Source organism: Lipotes vexillifer, unplaced genomic scaffold (assembly GCF_000442215.2).
Source record: "Lipotes vexillifer unplaced genomic scaffold, Lipotes_vexillifer_v1.1 scaffold558, whole genome shotgun sequence".
NCBI classification, from domain to species: domain Eukaryota; kingdom Metazoa; phylum Chordata; class Mammalia; order Artiodactyla; family Lipotidae; genus Lipotes; species Lipotes vexillifer.
Window position 1 is genome coordinate 343987 of NW_006772769.1, and position 11677 is coordinate 355663.

Here is an 11677-nt window from a genome sequence, read left to right on the forward strand (position 1 = left end):
CCTGTCCCATCCCTCCACTACCTGTAGTGGTCACACCGGCGAAAACCCAGCACTGGCCGTAAGGGACAGAGAAGCCAGTGCGTAGGTAGCTGAGTAGAATCTCCACGCTGCCCACCCACGCTGATGGATTCGTGCCGCGGGAATATTCTCCAGACCAGTTCCCAATCAGGATGCCATTGTCATCCAAGGAGTTTACCTGACCAGGACAGGACGGGGTGGGGCAGAGTTGGGGGAGAAGCTCAGGGCCTGCCATGTGGCCCCCGGCCCAGCCTCTGACCCTGCAACCATCCCTCACCCCTAAAGGCTTCAGGGTCCAGTAGCAGCCTGAGCCCCCCTCACCACTCCCAGAGCTCTCTGCCCACTCCACCACCACCACCGCCCCCCTCCATCCTGGTCTGACACATGAATGTGAATGCTGGGTGTGCCAAGTTTGGGGTTTGGCCCTACATTACGCAAGAGCTGGAACCGGAGCCAGGAAGGGGAGGGTTGGGGGACAGGTGAGGGAGGGAAGAGGAGTAAGACCACTTCCCACAATACCCTTTGCAAGAGCAGCGACAGAATCAGGAAGGATAAGAGTGTGGGGTAGAGCAGGGGAGGCAGCAGGCAGACACATGGTAGGGCTCAGAGACGCGAGGGTGCTCACCATGGCAGAGACGACCCGGCAGACACTGATGGGGTCCCTGCGGCCTCCATATGGCATGCCCCGCCGGTCCAGGATGTACAGGCAGGCATCCAGCACCCCGTGGTCAAACTGGAGGGAGGAAGAGCAGAGGTGACCCCTAGGCCAGCACCTGCTCCCCTACCCCGCCCCACCTGTCTCTAGTGCCCCTGAGTGCACGAGGCCCCAGGCAGCCGTACCTGGCCATAGTTCCAGGTCCGCTCGCCAATCTGTGATTCGGTCCCATAGTAAATTCTCCCACATTCATTAAGCACGTACTCCTGCCGCCAGTCCTCACGGTCCACATACACGATGTCCTCTGTGTTCCCAAAGCATATATGCCTGGTTCCCTCCAGCCCTCTCCCTGGGTCCCACCTGCCCCTGGGCTGATTCTGCAGGACTCACAACTGCAGAGGAAGAGCAGGAACGCCTCTAGCCTGACAGCACTGCTCCCAGGAAGGATGCAGTGAGCATGACAGAGATAATCAGAGGAGGGTGGCTGTAACCAGGGCCCTTCCCCAGGAGAGGTGAGACTGTGTGACCTTGGGCTGGTCACCTCTCTAGGTCCTGGATCTAGGTCCCCTCACCTGGACAATGGGAGGCTGGCTTCTCCTAGGGCTAGGTACCCAGGCACGTAGCCAGATCCTAGGAAAGGAAGCCCTGCCCTGCCCTCCCCTCCTGTCCATGCCTTGCTTCTGACTCCAGCAGGCTCACCTGGGCACCAGGGATTGAAGAGGATGTAGATCTCATTGCAGGGGTCAAAGGGCAACTGGAACTCGCCAGCTTCTGAGCGTGTGCGGACCGTGAACTGAAACTTGCCGATGATGGCATTGGGGGAGGTGTGGACCCGTAGGCTCAGATTCTTCCCGCTGGACTTGGTCACCTGGGCATTCCAGCCTCCACTGCCCCCCTGGCCCACTGGGATGATCACGTGGGTGCCCTTGCCCACCTCAGGGTTGTTTCCTGCAGTGGGGGAAGCATCGATTAGCTGCTGCAGCCTATCTGAAGTGGGGGAGGATGGTGCCTTGGACTTCTCGCAGCCCCACCCAGAAAGTGTATGAGCCAGTGAGTGTGTCCCTGAGTTGGACCATCGCCTGGGTCAATCTGAGAGCAGCTCTGTCCCCACCCAGTGTTTGCCCACATGTCAGGGCAGAGATCCAGTCCAACATCCCAAACCTGTTCCCTCGACACTTAACTCAGAGGCAACTAGAAGAGACCAGGTCACCGTCACGCTCTCCCTGCCTGACTGTTCCAGCACCTGGGCTGAAGGAGCAGAGCCATCCTGTCTGGGTCCAGTTGCCCCTGCTCCGTGTGAAAGGGCAGTTCATATCCTGAAGTTCAACCCTGCCTGCTCCCTGGGGCTGCAGCTTCCAGAGCCCAGGGCATCCTTGCTGGAGGTGGTGGGGGTACCTGGGAAATTACAGGCTGGGGTGGGCAAGGCTAGGCCCTAATCAAAGGGTACGAGGGGTCGCCGGCCCCCTACGGCAGCATAAGCACCGGCCTAGGCAGTCGGTAGCCACCAAGCAATGCAATGAGGGAGGCACCTGCCCTGGGCCATGGGGACAGAGAGACCGAGAGACACAGTGGGACAGAGCGTGGAGCCACACCCTGAGGAAGGAGGGCAGACCCAGAAAGAAAGACACACAGAGGCAGCAACACTGAAGGGGATGCTGTGCCAAGCACCTGAAGAAAAAGAATTTTGAGACAGATGCTCCTGGCGGCTTGAAGAGGGTGAGCTTAGGAAAACAGGAACACCGAGACCCTCCCTGAGGCACCCCTGGGGATATACTTATATGCTTGCACCTGCCTTATCTGGCAGGGGCGAGGAGTGGGGTGAGCGAGGAGCCCAAAGCTGCCCCTTTGACCCTAATACCAGGGCGGGGAGCCCTGCTACGCAGCCCCCTACCCCCACTCCACCTTGCCCAGGGCCTTCACCCCTCCCACTGAGGGCTCCACCGACCGATCAACAGCTCCAGGGTGACACGATCGGACGACCCATAGGGACGAGACAGGAAGAGGACCATGTGGAAGGGCTGCCCACGGCGGATAATCAGCTCATTGTACTCGAACTCGTCCGTGTGGTGCTCTTGGCGATTCTGGTCCGAGGGTGAACTCAGCAGATCCACACCAGTCACCACCAGCATTCCCTCTGCAAGGCCAGAGCTCAGGTTCAGTGAAGCCCCGTGGGGAGTCCGGCCCTGCATCATTAGCCTCCCAGGCCCCCAGAGATGCCAGAATGAGTCTCAGGCCCATTAAAGCATTTTGGCTCTCAGATAACATGGACAGGTGGGCCTCACCTTGGATGGTGCCATCTCTAGCTATGTTCACAGTGCTGCCCGGGGAGTCAGGTCTTCGACCCAGGGAGTCGGGTCTTCGACCCCGGGAGTCGGGTCTCGGATCCCTGGGGCTGGGCCTTCGAGCCCTGGAGTTAGACCCGTGGTCTCCATTGGGCTCAGGCCCCCAGTCGTCATCTATTGCATTCTGGCGCGAGCAGCAGCCACAGCAGCGAGCCCAGAAGGGGAGGCTCCCTTGGCGAGCATGTCTGTCTGGCTCTGGCTCTGGAGAAGGTGTCATGAGGGGCTGCCAGGGGTTCCCGCCCCAGCGGCCCACATCTGAACAAGGACTGCCCGTCGTCGTGCCTGTGTGGACAAGGCAGGGAGGCTCTGATCACTCACACAGACCTCCTTTACCCCTAGAGTATGCCCCAGTCAGCTCACCCAGAAACCCTCCATCCAGAGAGAGCTGATTCAGTCCCAGCCGGATGACTGAGATGATCTGATCTTGATCCTCAGATTCCCTCAGACCCACCCAGAGACCTTCCCCAAAGACTCCTTTCAGACTCACCTAGAGAAACTTCCCACGTTACAGAGACGAGTCTTTCCCCTCTCACCCGCACATGGACATCCACCAAGCCAGATGCCCCATCCAGAAAGCTGCTCACGCACTCCTCCCAGGAGATGACGCTTGTCACACCCTCAAGGTGCAGCAGCACAGACCATCCCGGGCCTGCTCCCTCCACCTGCCAGCTTCTCAGTCTAGAGATCCAGAGCTGCCTGCCTCAAGGGCCCATTTCTTAGGCGGAATACCCCACGCAAGTCTCCTTGCATTACACAGGCAAGTGACATTCACGACTTGGGCTCCTGACATTCCCCACGGCTGGTCAAACACCCACGCGGAGCTGCCCGGAGGGGCTGGGCGGGGGCAGAGGTGCCCCGAGCCGGGCTTCCCAGGTGCAGAGTCTCGGTGTGTGGGGAGCAGCCTCACTGGGACCGACAGGCTCGGGCTGGCTCGCACCCCACCTGGCCAGGGCCTCACCTGACGAAGGTGCTGGCATCTCTGGGTGGAACAGGTCGGGACTGATGGGACGGGACTGACGCCGCCTCACGAATGGAAAGCGTGGGGCGGGCCGGTAAGTGGTTTATGAAGGGGGAGGGCGGGGCCAGGCTTCTGGGAAGAAGGGGAAGGAAGGTTGTTCCCTCCTCGAGGGAGGAAGCCCAGCCTCTGGGGGCTGTTTCCGAGGTAGGGGTGGGAAATGAGGCTAGGCCGCACCCTCTTCCCCCTTTCAAGGAACCAGGAACCGACTGTAGGCGGGGTTGGGCCCGGGCTGGGGAGGGGGCGGGGGCGGGGTCTGTCAGGTCTGAAGTTGGAAGGCTTTGATGAGATCACACCGTCCGAGGGATGCTGACTCCTGTGAAACTGGGTGCATCAGGAGCACCTTCTCCTCGGTGGAGGAGGTTGCGACAAGTGTCATTTCCTGGGAGGGGTCCGTGAGCAGCTTTCTGGATGGGGCATCTGGCTTGGTGGATTTCCATGTGCGGGTGAGGGGGAAAGAATCGTCCCTGTAGTGTGGGAAGTTTCTCTAGCGCGATGGGGCAGGGAGGGTCCACCCACGCTCTATCCAGCAGACTCCCTCTTCCCAAGCTCAGGCTGCCCACCTCTGTCCCTGTGAAACTGCCCACCGGCCTGGCTCTGGGACTCGTCCTGCCCAGGGATCTCCCAGCATCCCAAGCTGGTACACACTGGTGACATCAGCAGCCAGGCCCTCTGACTGGCTCCACCAGCCAGCGCATCTGTCTGTCCCTCCTTCCTCTAGCTAGGCCCCAGGCCGCAGCATGAGTGAGCTGCCCCCTGCTTCCTGTGTCCCTCCAGGTTGGGGATTAGGGGGGGTCAGAGTAGAGGCAATCTCTTGTTTTCTAACTGCCACCCCTCACCCCCCAAACCGAGGGGTTTGGAGGAGGCTGAGGTCTTTGCTATGAGGCTCAGGTGGGAATGAAGGCCCCCCTCCCCAGGCTGCAGAGTACCCCCTTCTCTCACTGAGATGAATGGGGAGCTGGAGGCCAGGGCTCTCCAACCTGGAATTCTTCCTGGGAATCCTGACCAACCGGCTCCAGGCACCTGCCCCAACTTCACCCTGACACTGGGAGAGACGCCAGGGAGGCCACCAAGAGAACCCCAAGGCAAAGAGGAGGTCAGACATCTTCCGGAAGGCTGGGACCCTGTTCCTGGGGTCTCTTCCCTCCATCCCGCTGTTGTCCAAGCTCTGTCCATGGGACACTGAACAGAAGACAGTGAAAACAGGGTGGGCAGGGGGGACACAAGGAAGCCGACTGGAGGAGAGGCTGAGTTTGGTGATGCATCAGGCAGGGAGGTGGCTTGGGGAGTAGGGACAGAGGCTCCAGGACCAGGCACAGAGCCCTCCACATCCCCGTGACCTTTTCCTGTCCAGGTCTAAGTCCCCACATCCTCTAGCACACTCAGAGGATGCACTAGTGGAAATCAAAATTCCAGGCAGGTGTGAGGCAGGTCAGCCAAAGGGCTTCACGGAGGGGCTGTCTGTGTATCACTATGGATATGGGAGGGGCAGGGCCCTGAGAGTCCCGTTGTGTGTGAGCACATGTGGGCCCAAGTAGATTCTCAGGGAACCAGGAAAATGCCTTGTCACATTCTCTCCCTCTTGTTTCAATCTTTCTCTTTCCCCACCCAGCCAGGTTTGACTCAGTGCCCTCACCCCTGAGTCGCTCCCCTTTCCTCCCTCCGGGGAGGCTCAAGTGCCTCAGGGCTTTCAAAGTCAGGACAAGGTATGTGTATGTGTGTTGGAAGGGAGACCATGGGAATAGACACCGTCTCGGTACCCCGGGACCTGGGGCCAGGCTCTGCCCAATCCAGAAGCAAGAACATGAATCTGGAATCCCAGACCAAGTTGCAGAGACAGCTCTGGCTCCAGCACTTGAGGTCAGCAACCTTGGGTGCATCTTAACAGCAGTTTCCTCATCAGTACTAGGGGCCTAATCGTCTCAGCCCTGAGAGCTTGTGAGGATCAAATGGGATCAAGGATTTCCAAGGGCTCTTTATCCAGAGCATGCTACTCATGGGGACTGACAGTGTTGCTGTAAGAGAGGGGAGCCACTGTGCCCTGGCCCACTCCTCCTGGGAAGAGCTTTCTCAGCTGTGGTAAAGGAGAGCCAGGGCAGACAGGGCATCTAGAAGGGGCACAGGTCACGGGAGAAACTTCTACGAGCCCCTTTCAGTTAGAAAGACTTCCAGCTGCTTTGTGGTCCAGCCCCAACCAGATCATGAACTCAAATCTGATTCCAGCCTGGAACTTAGACCCAGCCCAGCCCCAAACTGGAATGTAGATTCAAATCCAGCCATTGCCCTGATTCTGCCCCAGATACTGAGGCTTTGGTTCTCCATGACAGGGAACAGCAGGACTGAGCATAAAACGAAAGCAGAGGGGGTGAACTGACATACCCTCACTCTTTCCTTTTCTTTTCCAGGATGGGTAGCAGTAGTAATGATGGTGGCGGCGGCGGCGGCGGCTTAGCAGCCTTTGGGGGCCTCTTCATTGTTTATTCAGTTCCAATAAGTTAAAGGGCAGGGGGTGGGGGCAGAGTCTCTTAGGTGAGGCTGCTGCGAACTGAAGGCAGCAGCTCGGCCAGATGCTCTGAGATGCCCACTGCTTGGCACAGGGGGTTGCCCTGCAGGTTGAGGAGGACCAGCCTGGGGCAGGAGGCAAGAGGCTGGAGCACTGCAGGCTGCTGGAGGCCTTGGGCAGGAGTCAAGGAAAGCTCGGCAGGTTCCTCCAGATCCACCTGCTCCTGTGCACCCATCACTGCTTTCCCTCAAGAACAGGGACTGCTGCCTAGCAGTCTGCTTGGTGGGCACCTTGTCTGCTTCCCCGGAGGGCGTAAGGCTCTAGACTGCAAACACCAGCCCCCGGGGGCCAGGCAGGAAGCACAGGAGGCTGACTGGATACAGTCCCAGAAGCAGTGGTGGAGACTGTGACCAAGGTGAAAGCTAGCCCCGGATGCAGAGTTACCCATGATCCACCAATGGCCAAGGGTTGCCAAGTGGAAATGCAGGCTAAAGGTTGCTTTAACTTCCATTTTTTAAAGAAGAATCAAAATTCTAGATTTTTTTAAAATATGAAACTTCCTGATTTTAAAAACATGATGCGCTACCCAAGAATATCTGTAGGCTGCTGGTTTGTGAACTCTGGCTTGAGGAAGTCACTTACTTCCATCCTGCAAAACTCTACCAGTACAAGTCAATGATAGCCTCATACAGCGCCAGGCCACCCTCTCTCCTCAGCTTAGACAGCCAGAGCCCCCTCTCCATGTCCAGGGGCACACCACCCTGCTTGCTGTCTGTCCCTTCCTGGTGTGGCACCTAGCGCAACCTGCTGTCTGAAAGGCACCCAGAAGGAAGGATACGGTTGTTGCACAGAAAGAGCTCCTGCAGCCGGGGCAGGTTAGTGACACCGTCCAGGGACTCGATAGCGTTGTCACTGGCCTGCAGCACCTGGGGAGCAGGGAGGGCAGGGAAGACAAGGCAGGGAAGGCAGCTGTCAGCCTGGGATTGGCACAAGCAACTGGGGAACCCAGGGTGATCAGCTTACAGTGCATGGAAGGGCTCCTGGGGTCAGGCTGGGTGACAGAGGAGAAGGCAGGGGTCATCTGTGGGGTCTGGGAGGACCTGGGCATCTCTTTGTAGGGTGGGCAGACTTCTGAGGTGGAGGAAGAGGAAAAGGACCACCCAGGACGGCGACAGAGGAGTGAGTGCTTTACCTCGAGGCAGCGCAGGGCAGCCAGGGCAGGGGGCAGGGCTCGGAGACGATTGTGCGACAGGTCAAGGTGAGTGATCAAGAGCAACTGCTCCAGATGGCAGAGCACCGTCAGATCCTGAGGAGGGGGGATGAGATACCCAGCGAGACCTGGCGGAAAGTCCTCAGCCATCGTTTATCAGGCACTTGCCCTGTGTGCCCCACACAGGCCCTTGGGGACCCCAGCTGAGGAGAAGAGGGGGTAGGTGGGACGCTTGCCTCAGCACCCCTGGCAGTACACGCTCCATGTCAAGGACGTGGGAGAGGCCTGAGCCCTCGGGCTGGGTGGCCAGTGGAGTGGTGGGAGTGGGGCAGGTAACGGGGACGGAGGAGGGCGCTGGGACACTGGTGGGAGCGGGCCTGGTGAGTCTGGGATCGGCTGGTGGGGGCGAAGGTGGGCAGCAGTGACGTGTTGGGGAGATTGATTGGGAAGGACTACAGAGGAAAAAGAGAGTCTGGAGGGTTTGTCAGAAAGCTCTGGAAACTATTGAGGTTTTAGGTGTTGGGGCCTGCTCCAGGGAGAGAAGCATGGGAATGAGCTGAGGAAGAAATGTCCAGAAAGGCACGTGCGACTGAAGGAAAGCCGGGGGCATGGTGAGTGTCTGGGCTGAGGCCCGGGAAGCGGATATAAAAGCCGGCCAGGTCCTGAGGAAGAGGGAGGCCAGCTAGCAGTGCGAAGGCCGGGAAGGTGCGTGCGCAGTCCCTACCTTGTGACCAAGGTGCAGCACGCGCACCTCCGCGTACTCCATCTTGAGCACGCTGTTCTCCAGCAGGAACTTGCTTCGCAGGTCGTCCAGGTACGCTGCCCGCATAGGGTCCACGGCCTGGCAGGGAGAAGGGACGGAGAATGCACGTCAGCTGCGCTCCTCCTGCCCGCTGGGCCTCCCCCCTCGCCGGTTCCCATGGACCCGACTTGCCTTGAGGGTCTGGAAGTACTGAAGCGTCTCCTTCTCATACTGCAGGGGGTCCAGCGCCCGCATCAGCAAGATGATGGTGAGCAGGCACCCTGGGGAGAGGGCAGGGAAGAGGATGGTCTCTGCTGGATCCTCCTCTGCTCCCGTCCTCTGGAGACCCTTCCCGCTCTCCCCAAGGGGCGCCACCCTAGAAAGGGGCCTCCTCACATTTATTCTCAGGCTCCAGCTCCTGCAGCTCCTTACAGGATTCAAGCTCGGACTGTAGCACCGTGGACTTCTCCACTGACAGCTCACACCTGAGGGTGGGCAGGGTGGGGGAGGGGATGATGCCCCAGCCCTGGGGTACTAGTCAGCCCCAGTACCCAGTCTGAGATCAACTGCTTAAGCCCCCAGCCTACTGGCCAGCTGCCTGATGCCCAGAGTCCAGAGCCCCCAACCTTGCCTGTGTGCTTCCCTGTCACCATCACCTGAAGAGCTGTTCATCCGTGGCGGAGTCCCGGCACCAGCCCTCTTGGCGGCCTGTAAGAAAGAGCAGGTGGTAGGAGGGGACACCCATGACAGGAAGAGAGGGATGAGGGCTGCTGCCAAGGGGGGAGGTGCGGGCTGTGTCACCTTTTAAGAGCACACACTCCTTCTGGGCACCGCCTGATGTCCAAATGACACGAAATGTATGCTGGGGCAACTGGTCGTTGAGAGAGGTGGCGGGCAGGTCACAGAGCTGGGAGCAAGGGGTTAAGAAAAAGCCCGGCTGCACCACTTTCCTGACAGTCCCAGCCCAGCCCTACCCCAGCCTCCAGTCTGCCCACCAATCCTGGGATACCCAGACGTGGCTAGGCCGGTTCCTGCCATCTGGGGTCCTCCACGCCACGGCCAGGGGTGACTCGTCCACCATGAGCAGCAAGGTCTCCGTCCTGGAGCCCACCTGGCATGGGGGACAAAGAGAGACCCGTCACTCCAACAGCACCAGGCCCATGATCCACGATGCTCTCCGGCAAAAGCTGCAGGACTCACTAGGAGGGGCCGAGAGAAGGAGACAGTCAGACAGGCCTCATCCCGGCTCACGTGCAGGCAGTGCAGGGCATCCTGGGGATCCGCTGGGGGAAGACACAGCCTCAGGTCTCCTTAAATATTCTTCCATTCCTTCTAAGCCCTAATCACCCAGCTTCCTCCCCCACTGCTCACCTCGTCCCAGGAGCCAACGATGGTAGAACCAGGCACTCTGATCATTGGGGTCAGTGAAGAAGGCGTTCTGCACCAGCTCCAGCTCTGCAGGGGCCAAGGAGGCATGGGGTTGTGGTTAGGACCCTGCTTGGCTCCTGGCCGCCCCAACATCCCACCCTCACCTTGGAGTTCCTCCAGCCTGCAGTTTCACCTATAGGCTGGCCTTGCCCAGGGGCTGCACATTTCAGTTTAATCTTCCCCATTGGACACTTGGGCTCCCTGCAGCCAGGGGCTGGATCTTATGCACCCCCAGAGCCAGACAAGTTCCCGAGTGGCAGGTTCAGGAATAGGCCTAGGCATCAGGGTTGGAAGGGTGGCACGGCAGAGTCCTCCCCAGCACACCCTGACTCTGCTTACCTTTGAGCAGCACATCCTCAGGGAGGCGCCCCTGGGGTCCAGAGTCTGGCTGGGGATGCAGCTGGGGCAAGAGGCAGGAGCGGTAATGCCAGGAGGAATAGTTGGAGAAGTTTCGGGTGATGAGGCTGTCAGTGAAGGCTAGCTCCTCTGCAGGGGGCACAGCTGCCTGCGCAGCCACAAACCGCCGGTAGTCCCAGCAGTGAACTGCGGGGAAGGGCAGACAGCACATCTCAGAAGGAGGGCAAGAGAATCTCCCCGGCTGGTACCCCTGGAGTTCCCTCGGAGATCCTGAGAAACACCTCTCTGCACTCCATGGAGGATACATTTGGCTCCATCATCCCTTTTGCCATCAGCTCAGGGGGCCCATCCTGGCCATCCCTCCCCACTCTGGGCCTTACTGAGGCCCTAGTACCAGAATGTGGGGCAGGTGAGGGCTGTAGGGACAGAATCTGCAGGCACGTACAGTTCCGCTCATCAACCTCGAGGAAGCGGGCACACAACTCCAGCTCCCGGGCCCAGTTGGGCTCTGGCAGGCGGCCCAGCAGCCAGCAGCGGTGGTGCCAGGTACCGTAAGACTTGGGGTTCACCCTCAGACAGCTCTCCAGGAAGCCCAGTTCTGCCTTCACCAGAGCGGCCAACTCCTTGGGGGACCTGCACGCAGAGGGGAATGGGGGTCAGGGCCCTCCAACACCCAATCTCAGCTCACCCCTGTCTTTCTGCACCCAGCCCTCCACTGCCTTCTGCCTCTGCCCCTGGCTGCCCCACTCTTCCTCCAGCCCTGGACCCAGGCAGGGCAGGGGCAGAGCCAGGGCCATCTTCCCGGGGCTCTGAACCCCTACGCACTTCTGGACCTCCAGCCGCTGGAGCACCTCTCGGCGACAATTCCAGAGGGTTGCAAAATCAGGGTTGGCTCCCAGAATCTGGCTTGTCAGTTCCAGCACTGATTCATCCAGCTCTCCAGCCTGGCGCTGAGACGGTAGATAGCAGGGTCAGAGAGATCATATCTTTCTCCTGCTACAGGGCTAATAACATAAATACAACTACCGACTGTTCTGTGAATGCCATACTATACTATAGGTACTATACAAAGCACTTTATGGGTTTACATGTATTCTCTCATTTAATTTTCACAACAGCCTTATGCAGTAAGTGCAATTGTTAGGCCCATTTTACAGATGGGCAAACTGAGGTCCAAAGAGATTCAGTAACTTGCCCAAGGACACACAGCTAGTACCTGATAGAACGCAGATATGGATCCAAGCAGCCTGACTCTAAGGCGCAGTTCTTGGCCTCAGTGCTATACTAAGGGAGCCACAGTGGGAGGGGACGACCTCTGAGGGCCCCACCTTCTGGAAGACAGTCTGGGTGGCTGACTGGTATAGCTTCAGCTTCTGTTCCCGCTCTAGCCTTTTGGCTTCCGCTTGC

General features: G+C 59.2%; 2 protein-coding genes across 2 annotated transcripts in view; both read right to left on the reverse strand.

Annotated features, from left to right (window-relative positions):
- TGM1 (transglutaminase 1) overlaps positions 1-3992 on the reverse strand; it is a 12632-nt gene extending 8640 nt beyond the window's left edge. Inside the window, 7 exon segments of the mRNA XM_007447895.1 lie at positions 22-196; positions 644-751; positions 859-977; positions 1373-1621; positions 2619-2807; positions 2956-3297; positions 3974-3992. Of these exon segments, the coding sequence (XP_007447957.1) occupies positions 22-196; positions 644-751; positions 859-977; positions 1373-1621; positions 2619-2807; positions 2956-3297; positions 3974-3992 (1201 nt within the window).
- Positions 3993-6555: 2563 nt separating this feature from the next.
- RABGGTA (Rab geranylgeranyltransferase subunit alpha) overlaps positions 6556-11677 on the reverse strand; it is a 5613-nt gene continuing 491 nt past the window's right edge. Inside the window, exons 3-17 of the mRNA XM_007447913.1 lie at positions 11599-11677; positions 11096-11220; positions 10716-10903; positions 10253-10456; positions 9857-9940; positions 9686-9768; positions 9495-9596; positions 9287-9392; positions 9142-9193; positions 8882-8970; positions 8678-8766; positions 8468-8584; positions 7726-7839; positions 7372-7459; positions 6556-6704 (exon numbers count right to left, since the gene is read on the reverse strand). The exon at positions 11599-11677 is cut by the window's right edge and continues 2 nt beyond it. Of these exons, the coding sequence (XP_007447975.1) occupies positions 6556-6704; positions 7372-7459; positions 7726-7839; positions 8468-8584; positions 8678-8766; positions 8882-8970; positions 9142-9193; positions 9287-9392; positions 9495-9596; positions 9686-9768; positions 9857-9940; positions 10253-10456; positions 10716-10903; positions 11096-11220; positions 11599-11677 (1669 nt within the window). The remainder of the gene's footprint in view (positions 6705-7371; positions 7460-7725; positions 7840-8467; positions 8585-8677; positions 8767-8881; positions 8971-9141; positions 9194-9286; positions 9393-9494; positions 9597-9685; positions 9769-9856; positions 9941-10252; positions 10457-10715; positions 10904-11095; positions 11221-11598) is intronic.